The 23,821-nt window shown below is 38.5% G+C and overlaps 1 protein-coding gene across 5 annotated transcripts in view; it reads left to right on the forward strand.

The window, feature by feature from the left end:
• TRIM37 (tripartite motif containing 37) overlaps positions 1-23,821 on the forward strand; it is a 123,519-nt gene that overhangs the window by 58,804 nt on the left and 40,894 nt on the right. For all 5 annotated transcript variants that reach the window (XM_059047698.2, XM_067021233.1, XM_067021235.1 and 2 more), the window contains exons 14-18: positions 1,681-1,795; positions 2,893-3,111; positions 4,477-4,613; positions 11,052-11,137; positions 21,144-21,338. In XM_059047698.2, coding sequence (XP_058903681.2) covers positions 1,681-1,795; positions 2,893-3,111; positions 4,477-4,613; positions 11,052-11,137; positions 21,144-21,338 — 752 coding nt within the window. The remainder of the gene's footprint in view (positions 1-1,680; positions 1,796-2,892; positions 3,112-4,476; positions 4,614-11,051; positions 11,138-21,143; positions 21,339-23,821) is intronic.

Raw genomic sequence — 23,821 nt, forward strand, 5'->3', positions numbered from 1 at the left:
CTGTAACAGGAGAAGCCACCACAATGAGAAGCCCGTGCACCACAATGAAGAGTAGCCCCCGCTCGCCGCAACTAGAGAAAGCCCACACACAGCAACAAAGACCCAATGCAGATGGAGCCAAAAATAAAATAAATAAATAAATTTAAAACATTTAAAAATTAAAAAAATAAATTCAAATATGTTTTGAACTCAGTGCTTTCAGAATGTTTAACAGTTTAGTAAGTTTCCATCAAATAATTTTAAAAGCTTTTTTCCTTAAAAGAGATTTGAATATACTCTTAAATTTCATTTATTCTGATTTCTTTGTCCTTGAGCATGCTGGATGAGTTGCTGTATCACCCTTTACTATATTATGTGTTCTTCATAACTTTTCTGGGAGAATAAGGAAGTATAAAAAGATTGCATTTTGAGTGTAGAAAAAAATTCATGTTTTGTCATCTCTTCTTTTGGGGGATTATTTTAGTATAATTTTATAACCTTTTAGGTTTTCTTAAAATTATTCACTAAAAGAAATATCAATAGTTTGTTCCTGTTTCACACTTTAACCAGAGAGGATTGTAAAATACCAGTTACCGGCATGCAAAACAGCCATTTTTTATGACCTTAGTCATCTCTTTATTGGAGTCATAGTAATATAAATGGAGTCATGTTCAGCTATCTAACAAAGGTAGGGACGGTTTTTTTTTTGTTGTTGTTGTTTGTCAGTACGCGGGCCTCTCACTGTTGGCCTCTCCCGTCGCGGAGCACAGGCTCCAGACACGCAGGCTCAGCGGCCATGGCTCACGGGCCCAGCTGCTCCGTGGCATGTGGGATCTTACCGGACCGGGGCACGAATCTGTGTCCCCTGCATCGGCAGGCGGACTCTCAACCACTGCGCCACCAGGGAAGCCCCGGGACGGGTTTTTTTTTTTTTTGCTTTAATAAGTATTAGTTTTTTTAAAGTACAGATAACTCTGAAGAGATCAAGATTCTATCGTGTATCCATTTATGTGCTTTAATATAGAGAGACACTTCTTTTTTTCCTAACCCTAGCTGAAATATGCCATATTGTGATATATGGAGACTTTTGATTTTAAACTGCTATCTGAATGGGGTTGGGAATGTAGGTTCTTCAGAGCATGTAACTCTTTGAGGGACAGTAAAGCAGTCCTGGGTAGTTGACCCTTTATGTGATTTTTGTTTGTTTGTTTTTCTGTGGAGTAGGAAATATGGGAGCGGGAGATAGAAAAGGAATGAAAAAGAGCAGTGCCTAAAACAAACTTCGCCTATTTTACTAGGGTCTGACCTAGGTAATAAAGGAGAAGGAAGGCATTAACTGTCTCCTTCCTGCATAGTATGATCCTCTTCTTCCCAGCTTATGATCAACACTGTATTTGAGCTAGATTATTATAGTAAATATGTTTTAGTAGATTAGTTTGGAAGTTTAACTGTGATGTGTAATGTTATTTCTTTAGAAAAATACAGTTTGAATTTAGACAACTGACTTTTCAGAACCATGTCATTATAATTTGTGGACTACATATATAAATGGCAAATACCAGGAGCTCTGAGTTCTGAATTTTGACCTTATAATGTAATCAAATAAACTTAAAATTCTAGAATTTATAGTTATAGATTTAAGGCTTCGTTCATAATATTTTACTGTTTGGATTATTTTTCATGTGCAGTTATTCTTTTAAGGTTTCAGGTTCGTTCACCAACTTTCTTTCAAAAATGCCGGGACCAGCATTGGTATATTACTCAATTGGAAGCTGCACAGACTAGCTATATCCAACAAATAAATAACCTTAAAGAGGTGAGCAAATAATATATATATTTTGGTTTTAGTGTTTCATATTGTCTTACTGGCATATTACATTTGTAATTAGATTTTGGATATTATTGCTATTTGTAATTTTGTAGAAAAATCCACTTCTTCTTTATTCTCACTACCTTTGAACCTCTAATTCTGGACTGTCCAATTCAGTAGCCACTAGCCACAATGGGCTGTGCAGACATAATTAAAATTAAAAATTCAGGGCTTCCCTGGTGGCGCAGTGGTTGAGAATCCGCCTGCCGATGCAGGAGACACGGGTTCGTGCCCTGGTCCGGGAAGAAGATCCCACATGCCACGGAGCAACTAAGCCCATGAGCCATGGCCTCTAGGCCTGCGTGTCCGGAGCCTGTGCTCCGCAACGGGAGAGGCCACCACAGTGAGAGGCCCGCATACCGCAAAAAAAAAAAAAAAATTAAAAATTCAGTTCTTAGTTACAGTAGCTAGCTTGTATTGGGAACTGGCAGATGTAGAACATTTCCATCATTGCATAAAATTGTATTGGACAGTGCTTCTCTAGTTGAGGCAAACTCTGTTTCTCTCAGTGACTTGGGTATTTCCCTTCCCCATGCTGTTTTGAATTTGGAGGATTATGGAACAAATGGAACAATTGAATGTTGCCCTATCTTGAAGTCTCACTATTGTTGAACTGAGCGCTGGGGAGGATCAGTTAATGAATTTTTATTTGACAATGGTAAACTAAATTATGTAAGGAATGTTTCTTTCTACAAGTGGATATGGGGATGCGATGAGAAGTTTGAAGTGCTGAGAGTGGTTAATATATGAGAGAGGAAAAGGTGAATATTTTCAAATTTTTTCATGTTAAGTTAAACTGCCTGTATTTACTACGCGGTTTGCTAATTGTATAGTTTGGGCTAGAAATGAGAAGAAACATAAAAATAAATTGGGCAGTTTTTCTTTGTCATAGATTTTTCCATAAGCAAAAGTCAGGAAGGTATGAGACAGATGGTGCAAGAAATGGTTTTATGAATATCTGGATTTTTTTTTTTGCTTGAAATAATTTACTGTACGAGTGGAGGACTGCTTATGACTCTACTTGTGTTGTTTTGTTTTAAAAGAGACTTACTATTGAGTTGTCTCGAACTCAGAAATCAAGAGATTTGTCACCACCAGATAATCATCTTAGCCCCCAAAATGATGACACACCTGAGACACGAGCTAAGAAGTCTGGATCATGTGCTGACATGCTTCTCCAAGATGGTCCTCCTACAACTTCTGTAAGGGAGGCCAAGGAAGATGAAGAAGATGAGGAGAAGATTCAGAATGAAGATTATCATGTAATAATTAGACCTATTTTAGATTCATTTTGTGTTTGAAAAGAGAAATGATATCATAATTTCCAACATATGATAGGGGGAATCAATGTGCTGAAAATCTTGTCCACTTATATTTTCATTATTAGTGTATGCCCTTTTGTAACTGTTAATAAGTCAGAAGTTGCTGCATCAAAATTATTTCAAGGTTCTAAAAATTAATTTATTATAGAAAACTGCACATTCTACAAAACAAACTGTGATGTACATTCTACAAGCTATGTAAGTTGTGGGTTTTTAAAATGTGTCCTGGGGCTTCCCTGGTGGCGCAGTGGTTGAGAATCCACCAGCCGGTGCAGGGGACACTGGTTCGAGCTGTGGTCCGGGAAGATCCCACATGCTGCGGAGCAGCTAAGCCCGTGCACTGCAACTACTGAACCCGTGTGCCACAACTACTGAAGCCCACATGCCTAGAGTCCGTGCTCTGCAACAGGAGGAGCCATTGCAATGAGAGGCCCACGTGCCACAATGAAGAGTAGACCCCACTCTCCGCAACTAGGGAAAGCCTGTGCCCAGCAGCGAAGACCCAGTGTAGCCAAAAATAAATAAATTTTTTAAAAAAATCTTTAAAAAAAAAAAAAAGGTGTCTGCTTTCCATTCACTGAATCTAGTTCAAGTACCTTATCATTGCCTATGTAGGTAGGATGATTTAGGTTTTGGGAGATAGCCAGGTTTTGTCCCAGCTAAACTACAACTAGAATGAGATTTCAAGAAGTGGTTGTTATTGTTTAAGGTGAGAGAGAGATGGAGAGATAAGCTTTTTTTGAGGCTTCAGGTATATGTTATAATGAAGGAGCCAGTGGGGAGAAAGATTGAAAGTAAGGTCCAGGTATTAACAAAACCATTTATTTAAGGAGATAATAGAGGTTGGAATGGAGCACTCAGGTGAAGCAGTTAACCTTTGATAGAATGAGTTAAAGGTAGGGTGGAGTTTGCAGGTAGGGCAGCTGAAAGTTGTGAGCATTTATGCTTAATAGCCAATATGTTTTTCTGTGTAGATAGATGACAGGGTTTTATAATCATGTTGAGGATGATAGAGGTTAGATAGGTCTCGAGGAGTGATGGTTTGAAATGTTACTTTCTGAGGAAGCTGATGTGGACTATATGAAGCATTTCCAGTCATATCGAAGGCCCAGCTGACATTGGCAGAAATAACTTATTAGTGGTACCAGGTAGTGTGGTTACGTGAGTTATCTCTACAGGGCGCAGCAGTCTAGGCACAGGAGCAGAGAATTCTGATGATTACCTTATTCTTTGGTGCTGGTGCTTGGGCCATGGGCTGAGTGAAAGCATTTGAGATAGAAGTCTTCTTTCTTTGCCTTAATCTAGCACGAGCTTTCAGATGGAGATCTGGATCTGGATCTTGTTGGTGAAGATGAAGTAAATCATCTCGATGGCAGCAGTTCTTCTGCCAGTTCCACAGCAACAAGTAACACGGAAGAAAATGACATTGATGAAGAAACCATGTGAGTGTTCACATTAACTACCACTATAAATCATCTAAGTGGCAATTATTAGAAGCATATTAATTAAGTTAGGCCTAAAAGTGTGGATATTAAGGATTTTTTTTTCTTGATCTACAGTATCTTATATAAATAAATAAAGGAATTTGAAGGGAAGAGTGGACTGATTTCCTCCCTGTCAGCTCTGGGTTCCAAACTGAGTTTTAGTTTTGGCTTTAGCTTTTAATTTTGCAATTATTTCATATTTAAGAAAAGTTGCAAAAATATTAACAGAGAATTCCCGTATTTCCTTTGCCCAGATTAATTCCCCAGTTGTAATATTTTGCTTTGTTATGTTTCTTTTCTCTCTATATAATTTTTTTGTGAGACTTTTGAGATTAAGTGAATATACTTCTCGTTGTGTACTTCTAAAAACAAGTATGTTTCTTATGTAATTTCAGTACCATTATCAAAATCAGGAAGTTAACATTGATGTAATACTATAATCTAGGACCTTATAGAAATTTTGACAGTGATGTCCTTTGTCTGGTTTAAGATCCAATTCAGGATCACATGTTGCTTTTTGTTAAGACTCTTTAATCTGCTTCAGTCTGGTTCATGTCATCTTTTTTTTTTTAATTTGTTTTTCATGACTTTGACACTTGAGAGAAATATTTTATTTTGTAGGAAGTCCCTCAATTTGGAGTAGTCTGATATTTCCTCATAATTAGATTGAGGTTATGCACTTTTGGCAGGAATAAGAGAAGTGATGATGTAGCTTTTTCAGCTCATCAATATGAGGGGACAGTGGAGGGTGCATGTCTTCAGTCTGTCCCATTATGGTTGATTGATTTAGAATGCTTGGTTAAGGTGATGTCTGCCAGATCTCTCTACTTTTCCCCTTTGTAATTAATAAGTATCATGTGGGGACATATTTGGAGACTGTAAATATCTTATTTCTTGTACTTTAGTCCACTAATTTTATCATTCATTGGTGATTCTTGCTTGAAAAAGATGATTGTGTTGATTGCTGAATGATGATTTTCTAATGCCATTATTCCTTCTACGTTTATTAATTGGAATTCTATTCTAAGGAAGAACTTTCCCCTCTGCCTCATTCATTCATTCATTCATTTCATTAGTATAGACTCATGGAGTTTTGTATTTTTAAATCATTTAATCCACTTACTGTCATAATTTATTGCTCAGATTGTCCCAGATTTGGCCAGTGGCAGCCTTTTAAAAACTCCTGCGTCCTTTCTAGATGTCCTCATTATTTTATAAGCACTTTCTTATTTTCTGGCACTACAAGACATTCCAGGTTCATCTTGTACTTTCTCTGTCCCAGCCCTGGCACCAGCCATTTCAAAAGAGTAAGATGAGAGTTTTAAACCCCCTATTTGACCTCACCCCCCATTTCCACAAATTAGCTCCTCAAAATAGACCTTTTTCACTTAATGTTCCCTCTTTAGCATATGTGGCAGATTGCCTAAAAGGGTTAGTTAAAATGTGAAGCCTTTAAGTCACCAAATCAGAAATCATTATTAGTGATATTTTTAAATATATAGAATAGAACTGATTAATTTGAATTAACATGGAAAATTCTTTTAGATGGTGATTCTATAAAGTGGAATCCACCTTGATAATAGCTTAAATATATGGTTCTATCTGAATTAATTCCTTTGGCTGTTAGGTCTCTTGACTTTTTTCAAGGTAGTTTTGAGGGCAATTGGATTTTACGTAAAATTGGATTCACAGCATCTCATTAGATTGACTTCTTAATGCTTTTTCTACTAGAAGGTGTTTGATTATGTTCCCTTTATATACATATATCTACAATAGTATCTTGATCCAAACTGTTTTATATAATTCATAGAAACAGCACAGTTAATCTTGAGCTAATTTGAGCATCTAGGGAATCATAAATTGTTAGCTCTTACAAATTAAGGTCAGTTCCTTGTATAGATGGGGAGATAGATACATAGTTGATTTGGATAATGGTTATTATAAACAGCTTTTAGTTAACTCGAACACATTTATCAAGTAGGGCTTTCTTCTCTTCCTCCACCTCAGTCTTTCTATGATAGTCTTATATTTTTTCTTCCTGCTGTTTTTTTCTTTTTATTTTGAGGTAATTGTAAGTTCACTTGCAGTTGGAGGAAATAATACAAGATCCCATATACCCTTTGCCCAGTTTTCCCCAGTAGTAAGTAACATCTTGTAAAACTATAGTACATCACAACCAGGATATTGATGTGACAGAAGCAAGATATAGAACGTTTCAGTAACCACAAGGATCTCTTATGTTGCTGTTTTATACCACACCCACTTCCCCCTACCTAACTTCCTCCCCTGCAACTACCTGTGTTTTCCCCATATCTATAATTTTGTCATTTAAAGAGTGTTATGTAAATGGAGTCATGTGGTATGTAACCCTTAGGGACTGGCTTTTTTCCCCCCTGCTCTGTGTGGTTCTCTGGGGACTCATCCAGGTTATCGTGTGTATAGGTAGTTCGCTCACTTTAATGTTGAGTAATGGTCTGTGTTGTGGATGTACTACAATTTGTTCAACCATTTGCTTGTTGAAGGATATCTGGATTGTTTTCAGTTTGGGGCTATTATGTATAAAGCTACTATAAACATTCATGTACAGATTTTCATGTGACTATTCAAGTCTCCATTTCTCTTGGATAAGCGCAACTGATGGATTGCATGGTAATTGAAAGTTTAGTTTTTGAGAAAATTGCCAAATAGTTTCCTAGTTTTTGCATTCCTATGAGCAATATATGCATGATCCAGTTTCTCTACATCCTTAGCAGCATTTAGTGTTGCCAGTAGTTTTTATTTTAGTCTTTTTTTTTGGCTGTGCATGGGCTTTCTCCAGTTGCAGTGAGCGGGGACTACTCTTCGTTGTGATGCATGGGCTTCTTGCTTCTCTTGTGGAGCACGGGTTCTAGGCGCGGGCTTCAGTAGTTGCCCTATGTGGGGTCAGTAGTTGCGGCCCACGGGCTCTGGGGTGTGTGGGCTTCAGTAGTTGTGACGCGTGAGCTAGTTGCTCTGTGGCACGTGGGATCTTCCTGAAGCAGGGATCAAACCCATGTCCCCAGCATTGGCAGGCGGATTCTTAACCACTGCACCACCAGAGAAGTCCCAATTTTAGTCATTTTTGATAGGTGTTTAGTGATATCTCATTGTGGTTTTAATTTACATTCCCCTATTGGCTAATGATGTTGAACATCTTTTCATTTGCTTAATTTGCCATAGACATATCCTCATTGGTGAAATTTCTCTTCATGTCTTTTGCCTATTTTCTAATTGGAATTTTTTTTTTTTTTTTTTTTTTTTTTTTTCCGGTATGCGGGCCTCTCACTGTTGTGGCCTCTCCCGTTGCGGAGCACAGGCTCCGGACGCGCAGGCCCAGCGGCCATGGCTCACGGGCTTAGTTGCTCCGCGGCATGTGGGATCTTCCCGGACCAGGGCACGAACCCGTGTCTCCTGCATCGGCAGGTGGATTCTCAACCACTGCGCCACCAGGGAAGCCCATCTAATTGGAATTTTTTGTTGGTAAAATATACATAACCATTTCTCAGGTCAGTTCAGTGGCATTAAGTATTCTCTTTTTGGCTGCATTGGGTCTTGCTGCCCGCGGGCTTTCTCTAGTTACGACAAGCGGGGGCTACTCTTCATTGCGGTTCGCGGGCTTCTCACTGTGGTGGCTTCTCTTGTTGAGGAGCATGAGCTCTAGGCTCTTGGGCTTCAGTAGTTGTGGCTCACGGGCTCTAGAGCGCAGGCTCGGTAGTTGTGGTGCACGGGCTTAGCTGCTCCGTAGCATGTGGGATCTTCCCGGATCAGGGCTTAAAGCTGTGTGCCCTGCATTGGCAGGCGGATTCCTAACCACTGCGCCACCAAGGAAGTCCCAAGTATTCATATTGTTGTGTAGCCATCATCACCATCTATCTTCAGAACTTTTTTTAGCTCCCCAAACTAAACTCTATACCCATTAAACAATAACGTTCACTTTCCCCTTAGCAACTACTGTTGAGTTTTGAGAGTTCTTTACATATTAGATACTAGTCCTTTGTTGGATTTGGATACATGCTTTGCAAATACTTTCTCCCACTCTGTAGCTTGTCTTTTCATATTCTTAACAGGGTCGTTTGCCAATCAGAAGTTTTTAATCTTTCAACAGAGTTTTGTAATTTTCAGAGTATATGTTTTACACATCTTTTGTTTAATTCATTCCTAAGTATCTTATTCTTTTTTATGCTATTGTAAATGCAATTGACTTTTCTTTTTAAATTTCCTTTATGGATTGCTCTTTTGCAAGTACGTGAAAATCCAGTTGATTTTTGTATCCTGCAACGTTGCTAACTCGTTTATTAGTTCTAATAGTCTTTTAATGGATTATTTAGGTTTTTCTGTATACAGTATTACATCTGTAAATAGATTTAGTTTTACTTCTTTTTTTTTCCAATTTGGGTGCCTTTTATCTCTTTTTCTTGCCTAAGTTCACTGCATAGAATGTTGAATAGAACTGGTGGTAGTAGACATTCTTTTTTTTAAAAAAAATAGATTTATTTATTTATTTTGGCCGCATTGGGTCTTTGTTGCTGCACATGGGCTTTCTCTAGTTGCAGTGAGTGGGGCTCTTCGTCGCGGTGCACGGGCTTCTCATTGCAGTGGCTTCTCTTGTTGTGGAGCACAGGCTTTAGGCGCGCGGGCTTCAGTGGTTGTGGTTTGCAGGTTCAGTAGTTGTGGTTGTGGCTCGTGGGCTCTAGAGCGCAGGCTCAGGAGTTGTGGCACAGGGGCTTAGTTGCTCCATGGCATGTGGGATCTTCCCAGACCAGGGAGTGAACCCGTGTCCCCTCCATTGGCAGGCGGCTTCTTAACCACTGCGGGGAGTGGACATTCTTTCTTGTCTTGTTCCTCATATTAGAGGGAAAGCGTTCAGTCTTTCACCATTAAGTGTGATGTTAGCTGTGGGTTTTCCATAGATGCCCTTCTAGTCCTGGTTTATTGAGTGTTTTTATTATGAAAGGGTATTGGATTTTGTCCTATTCTCCTTCTGCATCTATTCAGATGATCATGTAGTTGTTTTTTTTTTTTTTATTATTCTGTTGGTATGGTGTTTTACATTAGTTGATTTTCAGATTCTAAACCAACTTTGTATTCCTTGGTTAAATTCTGTTCTGCCTTGGTGTGTAATTCTTTTTATGTTTTACTGGATTCCATTTGAGAGTATTTTTTTATGTTCTTAATAGTGTTACACCTTTCTCTGTGGCTCTGTTTTTAGAGCCTGCTTCCTCCTGCAGGCAAAATCTCTGAGCCAGAGCTCTGAAGCTGGAGTGAACACAAAGGTGTGCTTATTTCTCCCACTTCAGAAGCTGACCCATTGGGGATGGGCGAGTTGGGGGCTGTAGCCTCAGATCTTTTCAGTTTGTCTTCTCAGGGCTGGGACTTCTGCTTTATGAGTGAATTGGGGCAATGGGGATCTGGGCCCCAGTTACCTCAGCATTCTGCATCCAAGGTAGAGCCTTGGGTCTGGGTAGAAGAAGGGAATCCCTACCTCTTGGCCACATACACCTGACTTTAGCCTCAGCCACAGGTAGCTGGGAACAGGATGAGAAATGCTGATGTCTTGCTCCTCCTGGGAATATAGCCCTTCTATTGGGGAGCTGTGGGAAATGGGAGCCTTATGTTCTTGGCTGCACCAGTCTGAAGTGGAATTTCTGTATCACTGAATGGGGGTGGGGAGTGGTCTTGGTTCAAGTACCACAGACTCACTGTTGTTACCAAATTTTAGTATATTTTTTTGAGGAGATGTTTTCATTTGCTATATGCTCTTAGAACCATTTCCAGAGTCTCTAAATGGTTGCTTTAAAAAATAATTTTCACCAATGTCACTGGAAAGCAGATCAGTAGAGCTCCTCGTGCTGTCAGTCCAGGAACTGATTTTAAGACTTCTTTAAATACTCAAAACTAGCACTGATTAGTGCTGTTCCATATAGTACTTTGTCATTTAAAATAAGGTGATTGTGTTTTGATAGACGACACCCTCTTTTCTGAAATAGTATTTTAAGAAAATAGTGTTTAGTCACATACAGTAATTTAAACATCTTTCTTAACCTTAAAGTGTACTGTGTTAAGCCTAATTTACTATCATTAAGTTACGAATTCTTAGAAGCTATAATCTCTTCTGCTTACAGTGGTTCTCAGATTTTCTATTTTAAAAATTAAATGTTGCCAACCTATCTTGGTATTTTAAAAAGGTAGATTGAACATTAATAATACTGCCCATACATGTGATAATGACAAAAGTCTTTTCCCTCAAGTTTGTATTTAGAAATATTCTATTACTTCACAGGAGAAAGCTGTACACAATTGTTATGAAGTTCACTGAGGTGTGACAAGTAATGTTAATTGTACTTACTATGTGGAATGATGAATTTTGTATATTCTTAGGTCTGGAGAAAATGATGTGGAATACAACAACATGGAATTGGAAGAGGGAGAACTCATGGAAGATGCAGCTGCAGCAGGACCTCCAGGTACTGAGGCCACAGGCCCCACAAGCTGTTCTGCCTTCTCTTTGCTCTTCTCTGAATTTGATATGTGGCAGCCATTGCTCTACATGGTTCATGGTGTTAGAAGGACTATATTTTATGTATGGATTTTAGAGTGAATTACTGATAGTATTTAAAACAGTAATAATAGCTAAAATTTGATGTGTTCTTATGTACCAGGCACTGTGCAAAAGCACTTTACGTGTACCTTATCTCATTTGCCTATAAAATTATTGGAGATAGGTTTAATATTATCTTCTTTTTATAGCTGTAGAAACTGATGTGTAAAGGAATTAAGCAACTTGCTGTCTTTTCACAATTAAGTAAATGAAAGAGAGGAATTAGAGTTTTCAGTTTATTTGAATCCAAAGTTCACCGTCTTATCTACTTTTATATACCTAACTGTCTTTTTATGATACATAAGTCTTATTTGTATATCTATCTCAATTATAATAATCTGAATAGAACTGTTGAATCTTTGACTTACAAAGGACCTTTTGAGAACTCATTTTATATGTGGAAAGAACTCAGGGATTTAGTTGCTTAGATCACATAGGTAGTTGTTGGTATAGCCAGACTAGACCCTCACATCGTCTTGGTGGACCCAGTTTTTTGCCAAAGTACACTACTCCTCCTAGGATAACCTTACTTAAATAGTAGGTGTTTCTTTTGTGTTCTTGGACCTATTTAATTAAGCATGGGAATCTTGGCTAGAACAATTATCATCTAGTTTGTACTGCTTCTACTTTACTAGTGCTGCGTCGGGTCTTAGTTGCGGCACACCAGATCTTTTGTTGTGGCACACAGGCTCAGTAGTTGTGGTGTGTGGGTTTCTCTCTAATTGTGGCACGCAGGCTCCAGAGCGCGTGGGTTTTGTTGCCCCGCGGCATGTGGGATCTTACTTCCCCCAACCAGGGATCGAACCCGTGTCCCCTGCATTGGAAGGATTCTTAACCACTGGATGGACCACCAGGGAAGTCCCCCATACTGTTTGGATGACTGTAGCTTTGTAGTGTAGTTTGAAATCAGGGAGTATGATACCTCCAGCTATGTTCTTTCTCAAGATTGCTTTGGCTCTTCAGGGTCTTTTGTGTTTCCATACAAATATTAGGGTTCTTCTAGTTCTGTGAAAAATGCTGGGCTTCCCTGGTGGCGCAGTGGTTGAGAATCCGCCTGCCGATGCAGGGGACACGGGTTCGTGCCCCGGTCCGGGAAGATCCCATGTGCCGCCGAGCGGCTGGGTCCGTGAGCCATGGCCGCTGAGCCTGCGCGTCTGGAGCCTGTGCTCCGCAACGGCAGAGGCCACAACAGTGAGAGGCCCGCGTATCACCAAAAAAAAAAAAAAAAAAAAAAAAAAAAAGAAAAATGCTGTTGGTGTTTGAATCTAGATTGCTTTGGGTAGTATGGTCATTTTAACAATATTAATTCTTCCTATCTGTGAGCACAGTGTATCTTTCCATTTGTGTTGTCTTCAGTTTCTTTCATCAATGTCTTAACAGTTTTCAGAGTGCAACTCTTTTATCTCCTTGGTTAGATTTATTCCTGGGTATTTTTTTCTTCTTAATGAAATTGTAAATGAGATTATTTTCTAATCTCCTTCTGATAGTTTGTTACTAGAGTATAGATACGCAACAGATTTTTGTTTTGTATTAATTTTGTATCCTGAAATTTTACTGAATTTGTTGAAGAGTTCTAGTAGTTTTTTGGTGCCATCTTTAGGGTTTTCTATGTATAGTATCATGTCTTCTGCAAACAGTGACCGTTTTACTTCTTTCTTTCCAATTTGGATTTTTAAAAAATTTTTCTTCCTGTCTAATTGCTGTGGCTAGGACTTCCAGTATTATGTTGAATAAAAGTGGTGAGTGGACATCCTTGTCTTGTTCCTGATCACAGAGGAAATGCTTTCATCTTTTCACTGTTGGGTATGATGTGAGCTGTGAGCTTGTTATGTATGGGATATTGTTATTATGATAACATAATGATGTTATTGTTATTGATATTGTTATGTTGGCATATGTTCCCTTTATACCCACTTTGTTTATAGTTTCTATCATAAATGGATGTTGAATTTTGTCAGAAGCTTTTCTTTCATTTATTACGATGAGCAATTTTTATTCTGTAATTTGTTAATATGGTGTATCACATTGATTGAGCCATCCTTGCATCCCTGGGATAAATCCCACTTGATCACAGTGTCTGATCTTTTTAATGTTTTGTTGAATTTTGTATGCTAAAGTTTTGTTGAGCATTTTTGTTACTATGTTCATCATTGATATTGGTCTGTAATTTTCTTTTCTGGTGGTGTCTTTGGTTTTGGTATCAGAGTGGTGCTGGCCTCATAATGAGTTTGGAAGCATTACTTCCTCTTCAGTTTTTTGGAATAGTTTGAAAAGAATAGGTATTAACTCTTCTTTAAATGTTTGGTAGAATTCACCTGTGAAGCCATATGTTGGACTTTCGTTTGTTGGGAGTTAAGTTTTTTTATTATTGATTCAGTTGAAATTTTATTACTGGTAGTCAGTCTGTTCCTAATTTTCTATTTCTTCCTGATTCAGTCTTGGGAGACTGTACATTTCTAGTAATAATCCATTTCTTCTAGGTTTTCCATTTTATTGGCATATAATTGTCTGCAGTAATCTCTTATGATCTGATGTGTCTCTTTGTATTTCTGTTGTGTCAGTTGTAACTATTTCTTTCCTTCTACTAACTTTGGGTTTTGTTTTTTCTTTTTCTTTTTTTTCTAGTTCCTTTAGGTGTAAGGTTATGTTGTTTATTTGAGATTTTTCTCACTTCCTGAGGTAGGCTTGTATTGCTGTAAACTTTTCCCTTAGTATTGCTTTTGCTGTGTTCCATAGTTTTTGGATCATTGTGTTTCTGTTTTCATTTGTCTCCAGGTATTTTTTTATTTCCTCTTAGATTTCTTCAGTTGTTCAGTAGCATATTGTTTAGCCTCCACTTGTTTGTGTTGTTTGCAGTTTTTTTCTTGTAGTTGATTTCTAGTCTCTTAGTGTTGTGGTCAGAAAAGATGCTTGTTATGATTTCATTCTTTAATTTCCTGAGACTTGTTTTGTGGCCTAGCATGTGATCTGTCCTGGAGAATAATGTTCCCTGTGCACTTGAAAAGAATGTGAACTCTGCTGCTTTTGGGTAGGATATTCTGTATATAGAGATCTATGTCTATATATCTCTATTAAGTCCATCTAATAGATGGACTAATGTGTCATTTAAGACCAGTGGTCTAATGCGTCATTTAATGCCAGTGTTTCCTTATTGATTTTCTGTCTGTGTGACCTATCCATTGATGTAAATGGGGTGTTAAAGTCTCCTACTTGTGTTACTGTCAATTTCTCCCTTTATGTCTATTAACATTTGCTTTATGTATTTAGGTGCTCCTACGTTGGGTACATATTTATTTACGATTGTTGTATCTTCTTGTTGAATTGATCCCCTTATCATTACATTTTGACTTTCTTTGTCTTTGTTATGGACTTTGTTTTAAGTCTGTTTTGTCTGATGTAAATATTGCTACCCCAGGTTTTTTTTCATTTCCGTTTCCATGGAATACCTTTTTCTATCCTGTCACTTTCAGTCTGTGGGTGTTTTTATATCTGAAATGAGTCTTGTAGGTACATATATATGGGTCTTGTTTTTGTATCCCCTGGGCCACTCTGTGTCTTTTGATTGGTGGGTTTAGTCCACTTATGTTTAAAGTAACTATTGATAGGTATGTACTTATTGCCTTTTTGTTAATAGTTTTCTGTTTCTGTATTTCTTTTTTGTTCCATTCTTCTTTTGCTCTCTTCCCTTATGATTTGATGACTATCTTTAGTGTTAGTTTGGATTTCTTTCTCTTTTCGTGTGTGTATCTATGGCTTTTTAGTTTGTGGTTACCATGAGGTAACACACACGCACATACAGACAGACACATGATTATTTTAAATTGCTGATTTCTTAAGTTTGAACACATTCTAACAACCCTGAATTTTTATTCTCCTCCCTACCCCCACTCCGTGTTTAATGTTTTTATGTTATATTTTACCTCTTTTGTTTTGTGTACCTTTTAACTGCTTATTGTGGACATAAGAAGCTTTTATCCTTCATACTTGCCTTGTAAGTGTTTGATCTACTACAATTAAGATGTTAAGTTGTCCATTAAACAGGAGATCTTTCTTATACAGAAGCCTAGGCATATAGTACAATAGTATTTACTAAATTTAATTTTTTAGACAGTATTAAATAATGATATGGCTTAAAACAAATATTTAGTGACTCAGGTGGCCTCATTCCCATAAGAATTGCTTTCAGTTTATTCAGTTATTTTCTTTTAGTTGCAAGAGAATTTAGGCTTAATAATATGTGCTGAAAAGGGTTTTAAATATTTTTCTAATGTAGAACATTAGCTAGTTGAATCAGCTGAGTATGAAAAATCTATTATGTCGATATAATTGCCTGCCATGTGTAGCTTATGAAACACTGAAATAATACTTCTAATTTGAGAACTAAAAAGTTTTGGCAGTATAATACATTTGTAAAACAAATTGACATTGTATAAAGTTATCACTCAAAATATCTGTTATATATTTCAGGTTAAAGATTTTTAAGGTTACTTGTTCCACAGATGTTTAGTGAATACCCAGTAGGTATCAGCCATTGTGTTGTTCATTGGGTTTATAAAATGAATGAGCATCACTTTTGCAGCACTAGTCATTGTAAAACTTTGTGGTTATAAATATAGATACAGAGTGACACCAAAAATGGAAAGAACAGCTAATTGGAAATGTGTGAAAAAAGGTTTCAGAGAGACAGAGTGATGCTTGATCTTGCTCTTTAAAGATAAGCTGAGTTCATTAGGCGAACAGGCAAATAATGAGATTAAAGAGCAAAGGCATTCTAGGCAGAAGTCGCAGCTTTGTCCTTTTTGGAAACTTCAAATATTTGAGAGTTTAGTTTATATGGGGGCGGGCCAGTGTGAGATTGGTAAGCCAGAACAAGATTAGGTAATGGAAAGTCTTACTTGCCAGACTAAGGATTTGGGCTTTAAAGGTCTTTTATTTATTATTATTTTTTTAAATAAATAAATAAATGTGCATTGGGTCTTCGTTGTTGTGCATGGGCTTTTCTCTAGTTGCGGAGAGCAGGGTCTACTCTTTGTTGTGGTGTGCGGGCTTCTCATTGCGGTGGCTTCTCGTTGTGGAGCACGGATTCTAGGTGCATGGGCTTCAGTAGTTGTAGCACGCAGGCTCAGTAGTTGTGGCGCACGGGCTTAGTTGCTCCACGGCATGTGGGATCTTCCCCGACCAGGGCTCGAACCCGTGTCCCCTGCACTGGCAGGTGGATTCTTAACCACTACACCACCAGGGAAGTCCCCACTAAAGGTCTTTAAAAGCAAATGTGATCAGATTTGTCTTTATAGTGGAAAATGGATGCGATAAGATTAGTTAGAAAACTGCCGCGGGAGTTCCCTGAGAGGCCAGTGGTTAGGACTCCGTGCTTTCACTGCTGAGGGCATGGGTTCAGTCCCTGGTTGGGGAATTAAGATCCTATAAGCTGTGTGGCAGGGCCAAAAGAAAGAAAGAAAAAAGACTACCTGAATATTCCAGGAGAGAAATTTTCAGGGCCTAAAATAAGGTAATAGCAGACAAAGTAAAGAAGAAGAAACCTTTTGAGAGTTGTTAAATAGCATCTACACAACTTGGGAGTGTCTTACTGGATTGGTTGGAGTTGGTGGAGATGTGGAGATGATCCTTAACGTTTCTAGGTTAGCCCGTGCTATTACATAAGCGAATGAGTCCAGGACCAGAAGATAGTATATTCCGTTTGACCCACATTGATCTTCAGAGGCCTATGGGACTGCCATGTATTGATCTCCAGACCCATAGAACTGGCTGCTTAGAAGACCACAGGTGTGCAGTCTGGTCTATTAATGTATATTGCTTTTTAAAAATAAGTATCATAATTTTTATTCATTAGAATAAATGAATTAATTTAAAATATTTTTCAAAAGATTTATCCATAATATATAAAGAACTTTTACAAATCAATAAGAAAAAGATAAGCCAACCTCTTAGTAAAAAAGACAAGAATAGACACTTCACAGGGCTTCCCTGGTGGCGCAGTGGTTGAGAGTCTGCCTGCTGATTCAGGGGACACAGGTTCGTGCCCGGGTCCGGGAAGATCCCACATGCCATGGAGCGACTGGGCCCGTGAACCATGGCTGCTGAGCCCGCGCATCCGGAGCCTGTGCTCCGCAACAGGAGAGGCCACAACAGTGAGAGGCCCGTGTACCGCCAAAAAAAAAAAAAGAATAGACACTTCACAAAGGAGGCCGTCTAGATGACCATTACACATTTTTTAAACGTGCTCGGCCTCTTTTGTCAGAGAAACGCAAATTGTGATGTGTCCCAGTGTGGATCTCTTGAGTTTATCCTACATGAAGTTTGTTGAGTTTTTTGGATGTTTAGATTAATAGATTTCATTATATGTGGGAAATTTTTATCCATTTTTCTTCAAATAATATTCTTTCTCCTCCTCTCTAACTCCCGTTATGTGTATGTTGGTACACTTGGTGGGGTTCCACAGGTCTCTGAGATTCTGTTCATTCTCTTTTTCAGGAAATGCCAGGTAAAAACCACATTATGATACCATTGCATACCCACTGTAATGGCTAATACATTTTAAACTGGCAATATTAAATATTGAAAGCATTTGGAGAGATGGAAACTCTCACAGCCTGGTGGTAGGAATGAAAATTGATACCACTCCTTTGGAAAACTGTTGGGCAATATGGGCTGATGCTGAACAAACACATCCTATGGCTTTCCCAGTTCCAACGGAGTGGGAGGTGGTGTTTGCCAGTCGAATTTTATAAGATAAGTTAGAGCATCACTGTTCTTTTTCAGGTGGTTTTGTTTTCTTGTGTTTTTTTTTTTTCCCCGTACACGGGCCTCTCACTGTTGTGGCCTCTCCCGTTGCGGAGCACAGGCTCCGGACGCGCAGGCGCAGCGGCCATGGCTCACGGGCCCAGCCGCTCCGCGGCATGTGGGATCTTCCCGGACCGGGGCATGAAGCCGCGTCCCCTGCATCGGCAGGCGGACTCTCAACCACTGCGCCACCAGGGAAGCCCTTGTGTTTTTAATTTTAAAAATATAAATGTAATTTATAACAAAATAAAGGTTGTGAAAAACTGGAGAAGACTAGAAAGGTGGTTTGGATCTAGACTGTGTAGAACCTTGAATGTCATGCTAATGCATACAGGCACAGAGCTTAGATAGATCAATGTAATATTTTAGCAGGATTAATCTGGCTTGGCTTAGGAGGAGAGGATCCATTTTCTTTTTTATGAGGTGGTTTTGTTTTTTTTTTTTTTCGAGTGAAGTTCAAGAGTAGATATCTGCTTGTAAGTTCAGTAGCTTTATTCCTAGTAATCAAAAGCTAAAAGCAACCCAAATTCTTTCCTAATAGTAATAAGGAAAGAAACTGGATATATTCACATTTTGGAGCCCTGCACAGAAATAATGAAAATGAATAAACTGCTATATATAACAATATAGATGAATCTCATGAATATCATGTTGAGCAAAGAAGCAGGATATGAGTACAACTCTATCATTACATTTATGTAAAGTTCAAAAACAGGCAAAACTAATCTATGGTGTTTAAATCTGGATGGAAGTTACCTTTGAGGAGGAAGGTTAATGAGCAATTTTAGGAGGCATGGAGGAATTTTGGGGTGCCATTAATTTGTGACCATACACTTGGCTGTATACTTATGTATGAGACAGACATACACACACACACACACATTCACGCACGCACACACACACACACCACCAGAATGATGGCAGTGTTAGCTCTGAGAGAGGGAAACTGAAATAGATGCTAAAGTCTTTGATGCCCGTGGATGAATGTGATAGTGAGTAGAAAGGATGGGAACATGGGAGGGAGGGAGTAGCTGAAGGGCATGAACCACAGAGGAAAGGAGTTTTTGTTCATTGGTGAGAGTAGTGACCTGGAAGAGTGGTTAGAAACCAAAGACTGTTAATGCTCCTTTCTGTGCTGGGGATCCATTTAACATGGGAGAATGAACAACTTTTGTTTTTAAAGAACTAGATATCCGGGCAGTAGATACCATATTCTGGGCTACTGAGTTTATTTACTAAACAATCAGAACCACCTGAGTAGCTTTTTGGAAAAAGGTCCTGGATCCCACTCTCATGTTCTCGTTCAGTACATCTGGAGTAGAGCCAAGAATTTTAAAAATTCCTCCAACTGACTGATAATATGCAGCCTGATTTGGGAACTCCCTAGTAAAGGAAAAGGGCTAAGAAACAGTTTCGAGGTAGAGAGGGGATAGTTTTCTGCCTTTTAAAATAGGAGTTGCAGTGGGTACAGGGGCTGAAAGAAAAATTGGCAATGGGATAATCCTTAGAAGAAGAAGAGGATGGGGACTTCCCTGGTGGCACAGTGGTTAAGAATCCGCCTGCCTGGGCTTCCCTGGTGGCGCAGTGGTTGAGAGTCCGCCTGCCGATGCAGGGGACATGGGTTCGTGCCCCGGTCCGGGAAGATCCCACATGCCGCCGAGCGGCTGGGTCCGTGAGCCATGGCCGCTGAGCCTGCGCGTCCAGAGCCTGTGCTCCGCAGCGGGAGAGGCCACAACAGTGAGAGGCCCGCGTATCACACACACAAAAATAAATAAATAAATAAATAAATAAATAAATAAAGAATCCGCCTGCCAGTGCAGGGGACACGGGTTCGAGCCCTGTTCAGGGAAGATCCCACATGCTGTGGAGCAACTGAGCCTGTGCGCCACAACTACTGAGCCTGTGGCTCTAGAGCCCGCGAGCCACAACTACTGAAGCCCGCGCGCCCAGAGCCCGTGCTCCGTCACAGGAGAAGGCACTGCAATGAGAAGTCTGTGCACTGCCACGAAGAGAAGCCCCCGCTCGCCACAACTAGAGAAAGCCCACATGCGGTAACGAGGACCCAATGCAGCCAAAAATAAATAAATAAAATAAATAAATTTTTTTTTTAAAAGGAAGATGATGAAGAAGTAGGAGAAGGTAAGGACATAAGAATGTGAATATAGATGAAAAACATATAAGTAAATAACTGGCCTGAAGCTTCTGAATAACTAAACTTTTCTCCTAAGCTTTTCTTTTTTTTTTTTCCCCCAATCTCTTTGGAAACACTCATGAATAGTCAGAACCTGATTATTTAATGCTATTTTTATATTATCAACTTTAAGACTTTGCTGCGTGTAACATTATTTAATGTTGTGTTTCTTTAGAATATATTTAAATAGTTTTATTTAAGGAGGTCAGTTTTAACCAACATTTCCATACCTAATACTTGTTAGGCATTGTACTAGGCGCTGGAGAGAAGTCAGATGGTTTCCTTGGCTTAAGGAGCTTATTAGTTCAATACAGGTAATACAGAGATGACATTATTTTCAGATGTCTATATTATGCATCAGTCATTAAGAAGGTAAGTCTGAAATCTTCAAACTGTACTTCAGTATTTAATCAAACTAGAAAAAATGTCTGCCAAACCATCAGGACCTGAGCATTTTGCTGTCCAGAGACCTGGAGAAGACTTCCGCTATTGTGGTGTCTAGTTCCTTGGGATCTGTTACACCAGGGAGCTTGACTTTGATCCAAGACCACAGGGTTATGTGATATATTCTCCTTTTCCTTACCCTCATACCCCTAACCATATATACTGTACACATTGTCACCTTTTTATTTCTAGGGTTCAGGATGGGGTTGAGGATTATGCCTGAATTTTGAGTAGTAATGAGGCCAGTCGTCAGGCACTGTTCTTTGTACACCTCTCTGGGCAATATGGTTTCTTCTCTTGCTTCTTATGAACAGCAACTCCTAAGAGGTCCATAGACAAGTATTCAAACAACATCAACCAGTTTACTTTTTCTTTCTTTCTTATTAAATTTGTCCAGTTACATAGCTTTCATTTTCTACATCTCTTTCTTTTGCAGGTAGTAACCATGGCTATATGGGTGCCAGTAGCAGAATGTCAAGAAGAGCACATTTATGCTCTGCTGCTACCAGTAGTTTATTAGACATTGATCCTTTAATATTAATACATTTGTTGGACCTTAAGGACCGGAGCAGTATGGAAAATTTGTGGGGCTTACAGCCTCGCCCACCTGCTTCACTTTTGCAGCCCACAGGTAAAGTATTAACAATAATTTCCCATTTTTCTGTGCTTCTCCAAAAGAACTCTTAAATTTGAACCGAAGTGTCTTAAGTGTTGGAACATGGTATGTTTCTGTAGCAAATTGATTTTACATTGTATGTTATAAAAATATATCAATCAAATCAGTTTTTTGTTGTAATTGTTCAAAGGTGTTTTGTGCAAAAATAATGTCAAAATGCCTGTAAGAAGGTTTTTATATGATTTGCCTTTTAGATTGTGACTGATTGACAGTTTGATCCGTATAAAGCACAGTTGTCCTCTTTGTGAATGTACTTCAGATTTTGCAGGCTTCATGAATACCCTAACTTCTTACTGCAACTGTGTCTAAGTTAAAAATAGAAAAAGAAGGTTTACTTGTGTTTTGATGTTTAATAGCCTAAAAATGTATACCAATTAGCAGTATTTTTTTTGAAAAATTATTTGTTAAAGAGGAGTTACATTTGTGTTACTGTAATACAATGTATACACATACACAATTTAAATGTATAGTCAAACCTGGACTTTTTGAAACTTTTAGACATAGGCATTTACTTTAAAATGACACTTTTTAAAAACCATTTTTGTTGGAAAGCTTCCTAAAATATACTGAACATTTTTCTTTCTTTTTTTTTTTTAAAGGAATATTTATTTTTTTGGCCATGTTGGGTCTTTGTTGCTGTGTGCAGGCTTTCTCTAGTTGCAGCGAGCAGGGCCTATTCTTTGTTGCAGTGCACGAGCTTCTCATTGCAGTGGCTTTGCTTTGTTGTGGAGCACGGGCTCTAGGAGCACAGACTTCAGTAGTTGTGGCATGTGGGCTCAGTAGTTATGTCTCGCGGGCTCTAGAGCGCAGGCTCAGTAGCTGTGGTGCATGGGCTTAGTTGCTCCACAGACTGTGGACGCTTCCCGGACCAGGGATCGAACCCATGTCCCCTGCATTGGCAGGTGCATTCTTAACCACTGTGCTACCAGGGAAGTCCCTACTGAACATTTTTCTACCTTCCTAAACAACAGTTACTATACAGATTAAATCAATGATTTACAACAGTGATTTTGATGCTTCTTTAAAGCAGCAGAACTCATTTTTCAAGTAGAGTTTAAGGCAGAGTCTCAGTGTAGAAAACAGAGAAATAGAGGTGCTCTAGTGGGGGATAGATCAGAGCTTGGATTATTTAGGCCTCCTTTTTCCTAAGGTATACTTCCTGGAAGCCTGGGTCCTCAGTCTGACTGTCTCCAATCAGGTTATGAAACAGTTGCGTTTTATCTATGGTCCGAGTACATTTTGTATTATGCCTGTACTCTTGTAGTACTTACCACATTGTATACAATTTCACATTTTTTTTCGGAGGCATTTTTGTTTTAGAAAACTTTTAAAATACAGAAAAGTGTAAAGAAGAAAATAAAAATTACACATAGTTCTTGTGATCAACAAAGAAATACCCTTAAAAAAAAACTTATCACATTGGCAAAGGTTTAGCTTAAATTATAACCAGTGTTGTTTGCAAAGACCTAGTGAAACAGACAAGTTCTGTTTCTGTAGGTAGATGTATACATTGGTTTAACCATTTTGAAGGAAAATTTTGTAGTAGGTGTAAAATACCTCTATCCTTTAATCCTGTAATTTCACTTCTAGGAATATATTCCAAAGAGAAAATAATCAGAGTTGTTGAAAATATCCAACAATACAGTTATGGTTGAAAAATTACAGTTTTGCCATGGAATAGCATATTTTATAGACAAGTAAAAATCATGTTTTTGAAAAATATTCAATGTCATTGGAAAAAAAAATGCAGACTACATAAACAGAGTAAGATCTTGGTTCTCTGAAAGTTTAGCTTTCTGTTAAAATTAATAATATAAATGAGATGACTTGAGTTTCAAATCCAAGTGATTAAAATGCTGATGACAAGGAGGATGGGGGAAATAGTAGAGAGAAAGAGCAAGGCTTGGATTTAAACATCTTGAGTTTGACATACCAGTGGGATATCACAGTAGAGATGCCCAGTAGACAGCTAAAAATTAAGAACTGGAATACAGGCAGTTATTTGCCTAGAAGTGATACTGGCTAATTAAAACTAAGGGAATAAGATTACAAAGGGGTGAGTTTCAAGAAAGTTTTTCAAAGAAAGGGACTAGGGACATAATCATGGTGAACGTCTATTTTTATTGAGTGTGTGGAAGATGAGTCAGATGAAGAGGCTTTGGAAAGGAGAGAGAACAGAGTCATGGAAGCCAAATGAAAATAGCCTTTCTATGAGAGGATATTTAAAGGCTAATGTTAGAAAAACATCCAGCTTTCTTTTTATTAAAAAGATTGCTTGGATTTTGATGTTCATTTTTGATTCTTTGCTTATTCTTTCCTTCTCAATCTGTATACTTTCATTTCCTTTTTTTGTCATATTGCATTAGCTAGAACTTCCGGTAGAGATTTAAAAGGAGGGTTGAAAAGGTGTTCCTGATCTTGATGGGAAAGCTTCAAGT

Source organism: Kogia breviceps, chromosome 19, assembly GCF_026419965.1.
Source record: "Kogia breviceps isolate mKogBre1 chromosome 19, mKogBre1 haplotype 1, whole genome shotgun sequence".
Lineage (NCBI taxonomy): Eukaryota > Metazoa > Chordata > Mammalia > Artiodactyla > Physeteridae > Kogia > Kogia breviceps.